This window comes from Archocentrus centrarchus, chromosome 5 (genome assembly GCF_007364275.1).
Source record: "Archocentrus centrarchus isolate MPI-CPG fArcCen1 chromosome 5, fArcCen1, whole genome shotgun sequence".
Taxonomy (NCBI): Eukaryota; Metazoa; Chordata; class Actinopteri; order Cichliformes; family Cichlidae; genus Archocentrus; species Archocentrus centrarchus.
This window is the reverse complement of record NC_044350.1, coordinates 10460915-10476548: the sequence shown is the minus strand read 5'-3', so window position 1 is coordinate 10476548 and position 15634 is coordinate 10460915. Positions and strand designations below refer to the sequence as shown.

General features: G+C 38.8%; 2 protein-coding genes across 3 annotated transcripts; both read left to right on the top strand.

Annotated features, from left to right (window-relative positions):
- Positions 1–1962: 1962 nt before the first annotated feature.
- LOC115780978 (interferon-induced GTP-binding protein Mx-like) lies at positions 1963–6533 on the top strand. The gene is made up of 11 exons (XM_030730450.1): positions 1963–2095; positions 2212–2366; positions 2908–3046; positions 3261–3459; positions 3554–3632; positions 3726–3848; positions 3949–4090; positions 4368–4559; positions 4646–4722; positions 4811–5023; positions 6173–6533. Exons 1-11 carry the CDS (start codon positions 1990–1992, stop codon positions 6446–6448), a joined length of 1701 nt encoding a protein of 566 aa, XP_030586310.1. The 5' UTR covers positions 1963–1989; the 3' UTR covers positions 6449–6533.
- Positions 6534–8414: 1881 nt separating this feature from the next.
- On the top strand, positions 8415–13249 carry LOC115780069 (interferon-induced GTP-binding protein Mx-like). 2 transcript variants are annotated; one of them, XM_030729028.1, is made up of 12 exons: positions 8415–8688; positions 9795–9932; positions 10003–10157; positions 10362–10500; positions 10819–11017; positions 11111–11189; positions 11283–11405; positions 11521–11662; positions 11792–11950; positions 12056–12132; positions 12212–12460; positions 12754–13249. In XM_030729028.1, the coding sequence occupies exons 1-12, from the start codon at positions 8502–8504 to the stop codon at positions 13027–13029; spliced, it is 1923 nt and encodes a 640-aa protein (XP_030584888.1). In that variant the 5' UTR covers positions 8415–8501; the 3' UTR covers positions 13030–13249. The 2 variants fall into 2 exon arrangements, with proteins under 2 accessions (XP_030584888.1, XP_030584889.1); XM_030729029.1 differs by lacking the exon at positions 8415–8688 and adding an exon at positions 9652–9700.
- The last annotated feature ends 2385 nt before the right edge of the window (positions 13250–15634 follow it).

The window sequence follows — 15634 nt, the reverse complement described above, 5'->3', positions numbered from 1 at the left end:
GGTGCTATTTGAAGATTCCACAAGCCTGTTTCTTCCCCTCTGTCTTGATTCTTGCTCTCTCTTCTTTCTCTCCATCCTTACAGTTCAATGACATAAAGTGTGCATTTGTAAAAAAAAAAAAAAAAGAAAGAAAGAAAAGGAAGCGTGTGAAGGTGCTATTGGAACGTCCCACAAGCTCGTGGCACTTTTTGAAAATCAATAATTTGTTCAAATGATTCACTTGGGATTGAGTGGCTTTTCCTACACTTGGCTTTAATTAGAGAGCAAGCTGCTGCTCTCTTTAATGCACTTTCAAAAGCTGTCTTTTGATCCTTGTCTTCCATTTAAATAAAAAAAAAAAAAGCAAAAAAAAATGTACAAATCTCCGCCCCTCGGTATAGAGAAGGACTTGGCGCTGCCCGCTATCGCCGTGATTGGAGACCAAAGCTCCGGGAAGAGCTCTGTGTTGGAGGCGCTGTCAGGGGTGGCACTGCTGAGAGGCAGTGGTAAGTACTCTCATTTCCAGCTCAGAAACTTTCTGTCTATTAGAAGAGTCAAAGTCAAGTACATAACGACATTGTATGAGGAAGTCAGGATGGAGACCTCAGAGAACATTGATGGATGTAGTGAAGGAGGACATGCAGTTGTAATTTTCACACCATCATCAACCACCTCAGCATTGCAAAATGTGGCACACAGATGAATAATGGACAGACTGCCACAGACTGGGTTGGGATCACTTTTGATTTTTATTTCATTTAATGCATGCCTTATTTTTTTATGTGTATGTGTGATACAACCCACACCCATGTAGGAGTAAAGAGTTCACTCTTGTTCAGGTGGAAGCTGATCACAGTTGAGTTTTGGGGAAGGTGGAAGTTTCTTTCTCAGAAAGAGAAAGTTAAATCAAGAAAGGAACTATAAACCAGCAAAAGAGCTAGTTTGGACATGACAACTTAATGTTGAACACATGCACCTTGGAGGAGAATAGTTTAAATTTTACTCTTTTTTAACTGTGGTGGAGGAACTCAACTGCTTCAAACTAATGGAAGAGGTTAAAAAACTTTCTGCCAGAAACTTTTATTGGTTTTTGTTCAGGTACAATTACAGTTTTAATTTTAGGCAACTAAACCGCCTGGTTAGGTTAAATGATTGTTTGAGTTAAATTCTTTCAGGCAGTCTGCACCCTTTAAAAGAAATAGTTTTTAAAGGGTGTAGACTGCCTAGAAGAATGATCACGTGGAAACGTTTTATTTGCTGATATAAAAAAAAAAAAAAGTCTATCATCAAGTACACTGGGTTCAGTGATGTTATGGATGGGCCTCAGGGGTCCAGGCCCACCCAATAGAGTCACAGGTTTCCCAGCAGAACATTGTCCAAGTATTACACTGTAACACACATGTACCATGCACCCAACCATCCACTTGATGTAAAAGAAAACGTGATTCATCAGACCAGGCCACCTTCTTCCATTGCTCTGTGGTCCATGTTCACATGCCCATTGTTGGTGCTTTCAGCGGTGGACAAGGGTCAGCATGGGCACCCTGACTGATCTGTGGATATACAGCCCCATACACAGTATGTACTCTGACACCTTACTATCAAATCCAGCATGATTTGATAGGTTGTAGAAGTATTCTGCATGCCTAGGTGCTTGGTTTATACACCTGTGGCCATGGAAGTGATTGGAACACCTGAATTCAATCATTTGGATGGGTGAATGAATACTTTTGGTAATGTAATGTAGTTCATGAATGCGCATTACAAACCAAGCTAATTAGTGTTAGCTGATAACTTTGAACTCCACCCTTTTTTTTTTTCTATATAAGAGAACGCGTGGCTATCAAAAACACCCAATATGGCTGCCACTGCGGGACATCACACTTGCTACATTTATGTTTTATAATGTCTGTGGTTTCACTTGGTTTCACTTTAACATTTACCTCCTTGTCTCACTTCTCACATTCTTAAAACACAGGTATTGTGACAAGATGTCCATTGGAACTGAAGATGACAAGAAAGAAGAGAGGAGATGAGTGGTATGGAAAGATAAGCTACCACAACTATGGAGAAGAGCTAAAAGATCCTGCACTTGTGGAGCAAAAGATTCGAGAAGGTAGAGAATACAAAATTCTTAAAGGTCACCACCAAAAGCCAGGCTAAAAGTAGAGGTAAAAGGTAGGTAACATAATTTGTTGTGTAGGCACACATGAAATCATATTCTCTCTTTAGCTCAGCTTAAACTGATTGGGAACGATGTGGGGATCAGCAGTGAGCTCATCAGTCTGGAGATCGCTTCCCCTGATGTTCCAGACCTTACACTGATCGACCTGCCTGGCATTGCCAGGGTGGCTGTGGAAGGACAGTCAGAGAACATTGGTGAACAGGTATGAGACTTCAGTCTCTCCTAATTTTTAACAAAATGTATTTGCTAGAAATTTGATCCAATAAAATGTGTTGACAGATTAGTTCTCTGTACTTTGCTCCAAAGTAAATTATTTGCAAATTATTGTAATTTATGTTTGCTGTTTAAAGTTTGGTTTTTGGACAAGCAACAAAGACTGCACCCTAAATACAGCACATGTATGATTGCTATCACTACAGCCCACAGAACACACATCCAGAGTCTGATTGGCACTGAATCCAGTTGGTTGTTAAACGCACATGTTACTAATAGCATTAATGAAAGAAGACGTTTCTCCATTTGCATCCATCCTATGTTTTTGTTCTGTGGTGTTTAAATTAAGACATCATTGTGGCACCAGTGTGGCTGCTGATTTTTTGCTGTTATATTTATTTATTGTTATAGATGTTTATTATTTGATCTGAACAGTCCTGATTGGATTGATTAGATAGGTGTACTGTTTATAATTACATTTGTACAATTAATGACATAATATTTGTTTTAATATAAATTCATACTTTCAGATAAAAGAAATGATCCAGAGTATCATCAAAAAACAAGAAACCATCAGCTTGGTGGTTGTTCCCTGTAATGTGGACATTGCAACCACAGAAGCTTTGAAGATGGCAAAGGAGGTGGATCCTGATGGAGAGAGGACTTTGGGTAAGCAAGTGTGTCTATCGTGTATTCTCTTTAATATAAATTCTTTTGCTGGGAGTGTTCAGTTCATTAAACAAGTTGCCTAATGAGCAAAATTATGTGTATCGAAACACGAACGCAAACTGTCATCCTGGAAGTTAGAGCCAGGTCACAACTTGCTTTTCCACAGCTGGTCTTTCTGTGTGCTGGGAAATCCAACACTATCTCTCTCTCTCAGGCATCTTGACTAAACCTGACCTGGTGGACGAAGGCACAGAAGAGACAGTGATTAAAATTGTCCATAATGAAGTCATCCCTCTGAAGAAGGGTTACATGATTGTCAAATGCAGAGGTCAGAAGGAGATCACAGAGAAGGTGCCTCTTAGTGAAGCAATAGACAAAGAGGAAACCTTCTTCAAGGAGCATGCTCATTTCCAGTAAGTTTGTTCTTTTTTTGGAAATTATGCAAACAAGTGTTTGCAGTGTGTTATTCTGTGTTGCATACACTCTAACTCTTTATTTGTGCTCTAGGATTCTCTATGATGAAAGTCAGGCCACTGTTCCTAAACTGGCAGAAAAACTGACTCTTGAACTGGTGCATCATATCCAGGTGAATTCTTGTTACTGCTTCATCGTATTGGTTCACTGCAGACGGCTTCAACCAGCTCCAGCTATGATGTCTTTATCTCCATGTGATTTGTAGAAATCTCTGCCTCGGCTTGATGAGCAGACACAGAAGAAACTCAAATGGACTCAGGCAAGGCTGGCCGAATTAAGAAAAGGACCTCCATCTGATGCAGCTGAGAGACTAAAGTTCCTCAGTGACGTGAGTTTACTAGCTGGCACATTTTATACCTCCTAAGCAAAAGGACTTTGAGCTTCTGGAAGCAACATGTCTTCTTTTATTTGAACCTGTTCTGTCTTAGAGAGTGTCAGCATTCACACAGGATGCTATCAGTCTCACCAAAGGTGAAGAATTAAGATGTGGCTACAAGTCCAACATCTTTTCCACGCTCAGAACTAAGTTTGAAGCATGGGAGAAATTCATACAGAACTCTGGAACATCATGTAAGTGAATTAACAACTTTTCATTACTTGCTTGTGACATACATTCTGCTACTTGTGCTGTTGTCAGTATAGTCGCTTGTGTTGCTACAAATGTCTTCCTGCAGTAAACTTTGAGTTTTGTGTAGCCGGCTCCTGTCCAGTTTTGTGTTTTATTTTTAGTTAATAAAATTTAAGTTAAACATGGTTCGAGCCTCAAGAGTCTTATGATCAGCCTTGCCTGTCGCAGCAGATAGTGACACTTCACACATGAAATGATGTAACTTTTATTACATTGCAGTTGAAACGAGTGTTCGGACAGCAGAGTCTCAGTTTGAACAAAAGTACCGTGGGAAAGAACTGCCCATGTTTATCAACTACAACACCTTTGAGGCCCTTGTCCAGGAGCAGATCAGGCAGCTGGAAGAGCCGGCTGTCCAGAAACTCAAGGAAGTGTCAGGCATGTTTTTTCTTAATGCTGCAATCATTGCAAGCCATCACCGTACATTATCCCTTGCCGATACTCTTTCATTTTATAGTTAGTTTGTTTTTTTAATCTTTCTAATATTATTTTTTTAGAGATTATGGGGAAAGAGCTGTTTGAATTGGCACAAGACAGCTTTGTTGGTTTTCCTAACCTCATCAATGCAACTAAGGTATCATCTTCTTTGTGACATGCTACTGCGCACATACTGTATTACTAAACATTGATTGAATATTTACTAAGATTTTTGTGTGATTCAGTTGAACATTGAAACCATCAGAAATGAAAGGGAAGATGCAGCAAGGTCCATGCTGAGGATGCAGTTTCAGATGGAGCTGGTTGTCTACACTCAGGACAACAGATACATCAGGAAGATGAATAAGAAAATTGCTCAACAAGGACTAGGACCACAACTGTACAGCAGTGGGTTCACCCCGAAAGAGATGATGAAACACTTTGGAGTATATTACAAAGTAAATGTCTCTGAAATGCTGTTCTTTATGTTTGCTCCTAAAAGCTTGTGATACGGTATAAAGTGTAGCCAGGTGAAAAAGTACATCCCATTGAAATAATTGACTCTTTTTTTTAAACAAGTAAACACTGAACCCTCCAGTCCAATGAAACCTAAAAACTAACATCTGTTATATTTAAACACACCTTCACCTTAAAATGAAAATCAGGAAAATCAGATCAGAACCTCCAGATGGAATATTTAGAATAATCTGGAATATTTATAGAATATTACACATTATTTGCAAAAGCCCTTTAAGGCTCTCACCTTTAAGGACAATTATTTACAAATGACATAGATTTCAAATGAATGCTAAAATACCCAGAACTGGCTGCCCCAGTAAATTCACCTTGATGAAAGCATAAGTCATAAATCCAAGTTAGAGTTGTTTTACCACAACTGTGACTTTTATTTCAAGCTTCAAATCAAGTCCAAAAGCTGAATTTGGGCCTCAAAATGGACCTTTCAGCACAATAATGATCCTGAGCAAACCTGCAAATCCTCCTGGATATGTCTCAAAAAGAAGAAATGGAAGACTTTGGAATGGAGTCAGAGGTCAGAGTCAGCTCATGTAGAAGTGGGAATGTTGGATCAACTTCCAAAACACAGGCTAAAAGCAAATCTAGTCAATCTGCCAGTAAATAATCAGTAAAGACAGAAACGTGTAGGATGCTGGTGATCAGAATAAACTTTCTGTGATGCTTGCTTCTGACACCAAAAGTACTTTTCTAAAGAATATGATACATTAATATTTTTGTGTAATAAATTGAAAAAGTTTAATATTGCAGCTACAAAGCTTTATGTAGACTGAGTTTAGGGTTACTTTTTTCTTTGTGTTCTTTGTTGTGAACAAAGTGCTTGAAAATTATTTTCATATTCAGATTAATTTGGGTACAAGGTTAAAACATTCCTTCAGCTAATTATTTAATGTTGAGCATTAAGCACACTAGAAAATGTCTCGACTTCTGTTCTGAACCAGACACACTTCTAATTTAAATTCTAAATACACATCTCGAGATATTACAGACCCCAACGATATTTTTGTGATCCAACCACATGCAGGAAGTAACTTTTAGTACATCCTTATTTTGTTATTTCTTTCATTCTGCAGATTGCTGGTCAACGTCTGTCTGACCAGATCCCCCTGGTGATCCGCTATCAGATGCTGCAGGAGTTTGCCTGCCACGTGCAGAGGGGGATGCTGCAGATATTACAGCAGAAAGAGAGAGCAGAGTCCCTGCTTGAAGAGGACACTGTCACAAAAAATAGAAGAGAAGAACTTCAGCTGCGCCTTGAGCGCCTCTCAAGAGCTCGCCTTCTGTTAACTGAATTTAGTATGAACACACACAAAGTCAACTCAATGGGAAAGTTAACATCAGATTTCTGACCTGACAAATATGTTCAGCACAAAATTGAACCTCACGCTACTCTTGTGTTACTTTCTGCAATAATAATTTTAAAGAAACATTACACTGAAGGTATAGGAATTAGAAGTATTAGAAGTATTTTTTTTCTTACTTCTTATTTGCCAAACGGCATAGCAACATCTAAAAAAAAAGAAATCCAGAGAGAAATATAACAAGGGGATATAATGAAGTGAATCAGGCAGATTTTGAATGCCCCCCCCCCATTTATGAAAATTTGAAGAGAATATGTGCAAAACTTCTTCTTTTTATAGAAAATTTGCTGCATACCAGAAACAGTTGCAACAGGAGTTCTTAAGTGGTAGAAAAAAAGAAAAAGCAGCTCAATCAGAATGTCTGTTGTGGACCAGAATATTTTTGCATTGGCAGGTACTCTGTGTACTAATGTGCTGTATCACTATAGGTTGTCTATTCCTCTTCAGTTGTAATAAATACATAAATAAAATACAGTGAAACATGCTAAACAAAACTCAAGTTTCTCAGAGTGTCTTTGCTGTGGCTCAGAATAACTGGGCTGGATCACTGCTGTGTATATACTGAAGTCACATTGTACATCTACACAAAAACCAAGCTATGCAATCAAAGGAGGTTTGTAAAGCATCCATCCATGTTCTTCAACTTCTCTAATTGCGGTGAGGCTCAAATGTAAAAGGTTTGCTGCCACTATCACTCTTCCCAGAGTCAGCTGTCCAGCATCTTCCAAAATTGATCACAAAGGCAAGTTTGTGATCAGACGTGGTTTCTTGAAGAAAGTTGTCTGCACACCAAGGATAACCGTGCTGCATTTCATGAGCTGATGGTACAGCTTAAATGATATTAGGATGTGTTTTAATCTACTGGGGAAATGAGAGTACTTTCTATACAGAGGACAATTTTAAAAATTAGTTAAAATAAAGAATAGTTTTGTCTAAATTTATCAGTCCACTTTAATTTTAAGTGTACTCAACTGAAGAAACCACTTTATTTCTTTATTCTCTCAAAGAATTCTTGAAATGACAAAATAAACTATTCATCTCATATTAAACTGTCCTTTTGGTTGAGATACAATATTTATCAACTCCAACTAAAATTAATTAAATCGCTCAAATTCATGTGTAATAACGCAGCTGTCGAGTGTCTTCTTATGGCTATTAATTAAGGCGTTTGCTGGATACTACATACTTCATAATTACGCAAATGATTGTGCACTTCGGCTCCCTCTTGTGGTTTCACACACACACACAAAAAAACAAACAAACAAAAAACACCACTAACAACAAAAAAACACCTTAAACAGCAACAATGTGGGTGTAACAATGGCACCAAGCCCGCATCTTCTTGGCCATGAAAAATTACAGAAAAAGAAAAGAAGGGAGCATGAACTGAATTAAAACATCCCGAAATAATCGAATAGAATAAACGTGAGTATTTCAAAAGGTCACACCATGGAAAAAGACAGACACAAATCTGACACAGAAACTGGATATAAAACTAACAGACGTTTTGTCTTTCTAACACGTTAATTCATTAATCAATTTATTAATTTCAGAGCCTTTCTGGAAGGCTCGAAGGATGCTGAATGACTGCGATTGGCCAGCAGAAACTGTCTGGTAGGGTAGAGTTACGGTAACATTACACCCCAACCAGATATGTCTCAGTCGCATGAACTCAAAGACAAGGAAACGAAACCTAACAGACCCCGTAGGTTATTACTGCTTTGGGATAAAATAATTAAAGTGAAGGAATGTAGTACTGTTATTGTAACCATGTTCATTTACAGCTCAACTGTATTATAGTTTATTTGACAGTGCTGCTTCTAAAGCAATGCGAAACTTTATAAAATTATGCACATGACTTTTAAAAGATGCTGCTTCCTGATTTGCGCTTGAATAGACAGCAGGTGCGGAGAAATGAAACCTATAGTGCAACTCAACCGGTTCGGCCCACAATCTGCTTTTGATAGAGCAGGTTACAGGTCACACTCCCATCTTGGTTGTTTTTAAATTTTTATTTTACGGAATACAAAAATTCGCCACCATGAGCACTCTGAACCAGCAGTATGAGGAGAAGGTCCGTCCCTGCATCGATCTCATTGATAAACTCCGCTCTCTCGGTGTAGAGAAGGACTTGGCGCTGCCCGCTATCGCCGTGATTGGAGACCAAAGCTCCGGGAAGAGCTCTGTGTTGGAGGCGCTGTCAGGGGTGGCACTGCCGAGAGGAGTTGGTAAGCAGGCTTATTTCTAATGCAGCAACTCTTCGTTAATTAGCTCCGTTTTGTCCAGTACAAAAATAACACTTTCATGCGTTACTTAAAAAAATATAAATTTTAAACCTCTTGGCGCTGTTTCCTTTTTTTTTTTAATGCAAATATTTAATTCAATTTGATTTCAAATTGAAAATTAGGATTTTTCGGCTTCTCTCTCTGTCCCAAATGGATGGATGAACTTATTCATTCATTGATGCGTATGTCACATATCATCTTAATGTTACAGCTCCAAATTATTTTAATTCCTGAGCAGTTTCGTTTTTAACAGCGTAATAAACAAGTCCATCCATCCATCCATTCACTTCCGCTTATCCTGTTCAGGGTCGCGGGGGGAGGGGTTGCTGGAGCCTATCCCAGTTGACATAGGGCGACATCTCCCTATGCCCCTCCCCCCCACCCCCACGTAAATTGCCATAAACTGCTGCAAAAACAGGTTTCTATTTATTAAACTGGCTGTCTTTTTTTTTTTTTTTGTAATTTTAACTATAAAATTAAAACAGAATTCTAATCTTTCAGGAACCGTTTAATTTTTCTCTGTAGCCCAAAATAGCTGAGGAGTTACAGTAATGTGAAGTCCACATGCTAAAATCTAGGAGGCGCTAATTTCTCTGTCTGTGTTCAGACAGCAGTACCTTGTGAATGCTTTGTGCTGCAGTGATACACCAAATATTCTCGTAAAGCTTGCCTTCTCTTCTTTCAGAAACTATTTGAATTTTCTCTTTTGCACAAATGGTAATGGAGTTATGGCCATTTTAAGGGCGTTTGTAAAATGTGTCTACCACCATGCTTATGACACATCCTCCTCCTGTCATGGCCCCCGGGTCTTGGGCCCAAGATTTTTGGAGTTTTGTGGGTTTGTGATTCTTTTTCACTTTGAGAACTGATTTATGTTCAAGCTCTATATTATTTGGTCCTTTGTATTTTGTAAGCCAAGTAAACAGAAAAGTCCTAAATAAAATACAACAGAAAGGTAAGGCTTTTGGGTTGACATAGCTTATCAAGTACTCTGGGCTTCACTTTAACTTTTTCCTCCCTGTCTCGCCACTCACTCTTTTAAAATGCAGGTATTGTGACAAGATGTCCATTGGAACTGAAGATGACAAGAAAGAAGAAAAGAGAGGGGTGGCATGGAAAGATAAGCTACAAGAACTATGAAGAAGAAATCGAAAGACCTGCACTTGTGGAGAAAAAGATTCGAGAAGGTACAGTGTAAAGCACTCTTAAATGTCGCTATTATTGATGGAGGTAAAAGGTGGACTATCCTTTCTTCAGCTCAAGATAAACTGGTGGGGAACGGGATTGGGATCAGCAGTGAGCTCATCACTCTGGAGATTGCATCCCCTGATGTTCCCGATCTGACGCTCATCGACCTGCCCGGCATCACCAGGGTGGCTGTCAATGGGCAGTCAGAGAACATTGGTGAACAGGTATGACCAACAGCATTCAGGTCCAGACAGGTTTTACTGTTAGTGGTATTTTGAACTTTGGTCGTAGCACACATCAGGGCAGATTAAAACACAGTTTACATATTTCATGTTTTAATTTTAGTGATTATGATTGTGTCTCATTTACAGCTATGTTTGTATGCTTTGTAATTTAATATTTGTTTTATTTCAAATTAATCCTTTCAGATAAAAATGCTAATCCAGAGTATCATCAAAAAACAAGAAACCATCAGCTTGGTGGTCGTTCCATGCAATGTGGACATTGCAACCACAGAAGCTTTGAGGATGGCGCAGCAGGTGGATCCTGATGGAGAGAGGACTTTGGGTAAAAATGACTGCTTTTGAAAAAGTGCTGCCCCGTTTATAAGCAAGTGTGTGTTGTGCGTCATTCATTTTCTATGTGGTGAATTTGACTGTGAATAAATATAGGAAATTAGAGCTCAGTCACCTCATAACCTTATGCACACTTTCAAAGCTGTGGCTAAATGGCTTCAGGGGTTATTGCTGTGCCACATCCTTAATTCAACAGAAAATTTGGCCACTACAGAAAAAAGACCCTAAAAACTGGAGCTCTGTAATGATCACTGTGATCCAACTGGTTTTCCCATGAGGTAGGAAATCCAACACTATCTCTCTCTCTCAGGCATCTTGACTAAACCTGACCTGGTGGACGAAGGCACAGAAGAGACAGTGGTTAAAATTGTCCTTAATGAAGTCATCCCTCTGAAGAAGGGTTACATGATTGTCAAATGCAGAGGTCAGAAGGAGATCACAGAGAAGGTGTCTCTTACGGAAGCTCTAGTAAAAGAGGAAGCCTTCTTCAAGGAGCATGCTCATTTCCAGTAAGTTTGTTCTTTTTTGGCAGTTATGCAAACAAATGTTTGCAGTGTGTTAATCTGTGTTGCATACATTCTAACTTTTTATTTGTTCTCTAGGTTTCTCTATGATGAAGGTCAGGCCACTGTTGCTAAACTGGCAGAAAAACTGACTCTTGAACTGGTGCATCATATCCAGGTGAATTCTTGTTACTGCTTCATCGTATTGGTTCACTGCAGACGGCTTCAACCCACTCCAGCTATGATGTCTTTATCTCCATGTGATTTGTAGAAGTCTCTGCCTCGGCTTGATGAGCAGATACAGAAGAAACTGAAAGGTACTAAGGTAAAGCTGGACAAATTAAGCAATGGACCTCCTTCTGATGCAAGTGAGAGACTTGGTTTCCTCATTGATGTGAGTTTATGTGTTTGTACTTTTTGCACCTTCTTAACAAAAGTGTGAGCAAATAGAGTTTGAGCTTCTGGAAGCAACATGTCTTGTTCTTTTATTTGAACCTGTTCTGTCTTAGAGAGTGTCAGCATTCACACAGGATGCTATCAGTCTCACCAAAGGTGAAGAATTAAGATGTGGATACAAGTCCAACATCTTTTCCACGCTCAGAACTAAGTTTGAAGCATGGAAGGAAGCCATTGAGAAATCTGGAACAAATTGTAAGTCAATTAGGAACTTGTTCATTACTTGCTTTTGCTATACCTTCTGTTACTTAATACTATTGTCTTTGCCACTACAACAAACTGAACACATTTTACATTTTTATGCATGAAATGATCACATTGCAGTCAGCTGGAATATTCAGAGAGAGGTCTCTCAGTATGAAAAAAAGTATCGTGGAAGAGAGCTGCCAGGGTTTATCAACTATAAGACCTTTGAGGCCATGATCCAGGAGCAGATCAAACAGCTGGAAGAGCCTGCTGTCCAGAAACTCAAGCAAGTATCAGGCATGTTTTTGCTTTTTTCAATCACTGCAAGCCATCACAGTACAGTATACCTTCCCAGGATTATTTCATTTTCTAATTTGACATATTCACAATTTTTGTTTTTAGAGATTGCAAAGAAAGAGCTGTTTGAGTTGGCACAGAACAGCCTGGTTGGCTTTCCTAACCTCATCAGAACAGCAATGGTATCATCTCCTTTGTGACTTGCTACTATGCACATTATTACACCGATTAATATTTGTTGACATTTTCTGTGTGATTTAGTTGAAGATTGAAGCCATCAGAAATGAAAGGGAAGCTACAGCAGAGTCCATGCTGAGGATGCAGTTCCAGATGGAGCTGGTTGTCTACACTCAGGACAACACATACGGCAAGATGTTAGCAAAGCGGAAGAGGGAAGATGAACAGCAGCCTGTTTTTCCCTGTGGTTCAGCCCCAAAAACCCTTGTGAACAGTAACAGCAGCGAGGCCACCCTGAAAGAGATGCTGAAACACCTTAGATCCTATTACCAAGTAAATTATACTGAAATACTGTTTTTTATGTTTGCACTTGAAAACACAGAAGCAAAAAAATATATATATTAATTGCTTTTTAGATTAAGTTTGGTACGAAATATTCAAATATTCTATTATTTTCTTTACAGCTAATAATTTAACAGATAATAACAAGAAGACTAAAAAATATTTCAATTTCCATGTTCAAATTCAGGTCTAGATATATTATAGACACAAACAATATTTTATGCTGCAGCTACACGCAGTAAGTAGCTTCTTAGTGAATCCTTATTTTTGTCTTCTCTATTCAGATTGCCGGTCAGCGTCTGGCTGACCAGGTCCCCCTGGTGATCCGCTATCAGATGCTGCAGGAGTTTGCCAGGCAGCTGCACAGGGAGATGCTGCAGATGCTTCAGGACAGGGAGAGAACAGAGACCCTGCTTCAAGAAGACAGTCAAACAAAAATTCAGAGAGAACAATTTCAGAAGTCCCTTAAGCGCCTCTCAAGTGCTCGTCTTCTGTTGACTGATTTTAGTATGAACACATACAACTTCAGCTCAAACACAAGCTTAAAACCAGATTTCTAATCTGTAGCACAATAGTTGACTTCACTCCACTTGTATTACACACTGCTAAGATTAAAATGTTATTTTAACTTGTAATCATCTGAAATAAAAAAAAAACATTGAAGGTATAGGAATGAATCTTTCCATAGCATTGACTCTGGAAACACAGTTTGTGATTTTATTATAGATTTTTCTTTTTATTATTTCTGTTAACAGCCTAACATCTAAAAAAAAAAAAAAATGCAAGGAAAACATAACGAAGGGACAAAACCTTCTTTTTATGGAAAATTTGCTGCACACCAGATACAGCTGCAGCAGAATATTTTCTGTTCATTTAAAAGGTGATAGAAAAAAAAAAAAAAACAGTTTGAAAAACGTCGCTAATGTCAATCAGAATGTTTGGACATGAATGTTTTTCCATTAATATGTACTCTGTTATGTTGTATTGTGTGTTACAGGTTATGTATTCAACTTCAGCATAAATAAATAAAGTGAAACACATATTAAAAGACTGACTTCTGAAAGTGAAAACATTTTAGAAATGTTTGCAAATATATTAAAAATCTCTCAACAAAGTATTCATTTTTTACAGAACGGATATACAAAACTTGTGTTGCATATCGGCATAAAAACCAAACCATGCAGCCAAAGGTACTCTGTGGAGTTCAATGGTAAATCTGTGGTGAGATGGAAAGTTTGAAGCTGCCACACTGAATAACAACATTGTTGGTCACTGCAGTGAATGTCATTTCAGTGATATTTTTCATCTTCAGAGACGGGAGAATCTGCTGAAAAAGAGCCATATTAGCAGCACTGTTATAGAGCAGCTAAATGTAAACCACTGCTGAGTGAACGGCACGTGACAGCTAACATGGATTTTGACAAAATGCATTCAAGTCTCAGAGCATGGAAAAAGAGGAAAGAGAGTCTCTGAGCTCATGAGCCAAAATAAATTAATGCGAACACCACACACTGCTCATCAGCTGGATAATACTATCCCTACAGTAAAATGCTGTGGCAGCATACTTGGGGTGTTTCTCAGCAGCATTGATTCTGTGTGACAACTGGTCAGAATCAAAGGGAGATGAATGCAGCCTGCAGAACAGTAGACATGTGGTCAAAAATTGAAACTGGTGGACACATAAGTAATACATACAAGTATAAGGTTTTTTTGTTGATAACTTGAAAAAGCTAAAATTGCAGTTATAAAGTGTTGTGTAGACTGAGATTAGCGTTATTATTACTTTTTTTTTTTTGCTGTGCATCTAGTATTTGCCTTTTTAATTAATTAATTAATTTATTTATTAACATTAATTTGGGTCCAGGGGTAAAATATTTTATTCACAGCTAATTATAATATGCTGAGCATTAAGCACACTAGAAAATGTTTTAACTTCATATCTCAACTATGTCCACTTCAAATTTAATATCCAAATTAAGGTCTGGATAAATATTTTTCTGATACAGCCACATGCAGAAAGTAGCTTTTTAGTACATCCTTATTTTCATTCTGCAGATTGCTGGTCAACATCTGACTGGCCAGATCCCCCTGATGATCCACTATTTGATGCTGCAGGAGTTTGCCAGCCAGCTGGAGAGGGAGATGCTGCAGATGCTCCAGGACAAGGGCAGAACAGAATCCCTGCTTCAAGAAAACAGTGGCACAAAAAATAAAAGAATTCCAGAAGCGCCTCTTGAGAGCTCGCCTTCTGCTGACCAAATGTAGTATGAACACATACAGTGGCATGCAAAAGTTTGGGCACCCTTGATAACGTTCATGATTTTCCTTTATAACTCACTAACATGGGAGCCTCTAAACAACTCTCAAATGACCTGAAAGCAAAGATTGTTCAACATCATGATTTAGGGGAAGGATCCAAAAAGCTATATCAGAGATTCCAGCTGTCAGTTTCCACTGTGAGGAACATAGTGAGGAAATGGAAGACCACAGGCACAGTTCTAGTTAAGGCCCGAAGTGGCAGGCCAAGAAAAATCTCAGATAGGCAGAGGAGAAGGATGGTGAGAACAGTCATCAACCCACAAAGCAGCTCCAAAGCTTTTTTTATACTTATTTGTTTTTTTCTGTAAGCACGAAGTACCGCAGCAATTTCCTAATGCTGTGAACCTGTTCACCCATATGGCAATAAAAACCTTCTGATTCTGATTCTGATTCTGAAAGACCTACAACATCATCTTGCTGCAGATGGTGTCACTGTGCATTGTTCAACCATTCAGCGCACTTTGCACAAGGAGAGGCCGTATGGGAGAGTAATGCAGAAGAAGCCTTTTCTGCACACACGCCACAAACAGAGATGCTTGAGGTATATTAAAGCACATTTGGACAAGCCAGCTTCATTTTGGAATAAGGTGCTGTGGACTGATGAAACTAAAATTGAGTTATTTGGATGTAACAAGGGGCGGTATGCATGGCGGAAAAAGGACACAGCATTCCAAGACAAACACTTGCTACCCACAGTAAAATTTGGTGGTGGTTCCATCATGCTGTGGGGCTGTGTGGCCAGTGCAGGTACTGGGAATCTTGTTAAAATTGAGGGTCGCATGGATTCCAGTCAATATGAGCAGATTCTTGAGAACAATGTTGAAGAATCAGTGACAAAGTTGAAGT

Bases quoted from the DNA above. Each gene is read 5' to 3' on its own strand.
- LOC115780978 (XM_030730450.1), top strand. From the start codon at position 1,990: ATGACAAGAAAGAAGAGAGGAGATGAGTGGTATGGAAAGATAAGCTAC. The intron at 4,723-4,810 runs GTATCATCTTCT...TGTGTGATTCAG, and splicing joins ACCTCATCAATGCAACTAAG to TTGAACATTGAAACCATCAG. The intron at 5,024-6,172 runs GTAAATGTCTCT...TTCATTCTGCAG, and splicing joins ACTTTGGAGTATATTACAAA to ATTGCTGGTCAACGTCTGTC.
- LOC115780069 (XM_030729028.1), top strand. From the start codon at position 8,502: ATGAGCACTCTGAACCAGCAGTATGAGGAGAAGGTCCGTCCCTGCATC. The intron at 8,689-9,794 runs GTAAGCAGGCTT...TTTAAAATGCAG, and splicing joins GGCACTGCCGAGAGGAGTTG to GTATTGTGACAAGATGTCCA. The intron at 12,461-12,753 runs GTAAATTATACT...TTCTCTATTCAG, and splicing joins ACCTTAGATCCTATTACCAA to ATTGCCGGTCAGCGTCTGGC.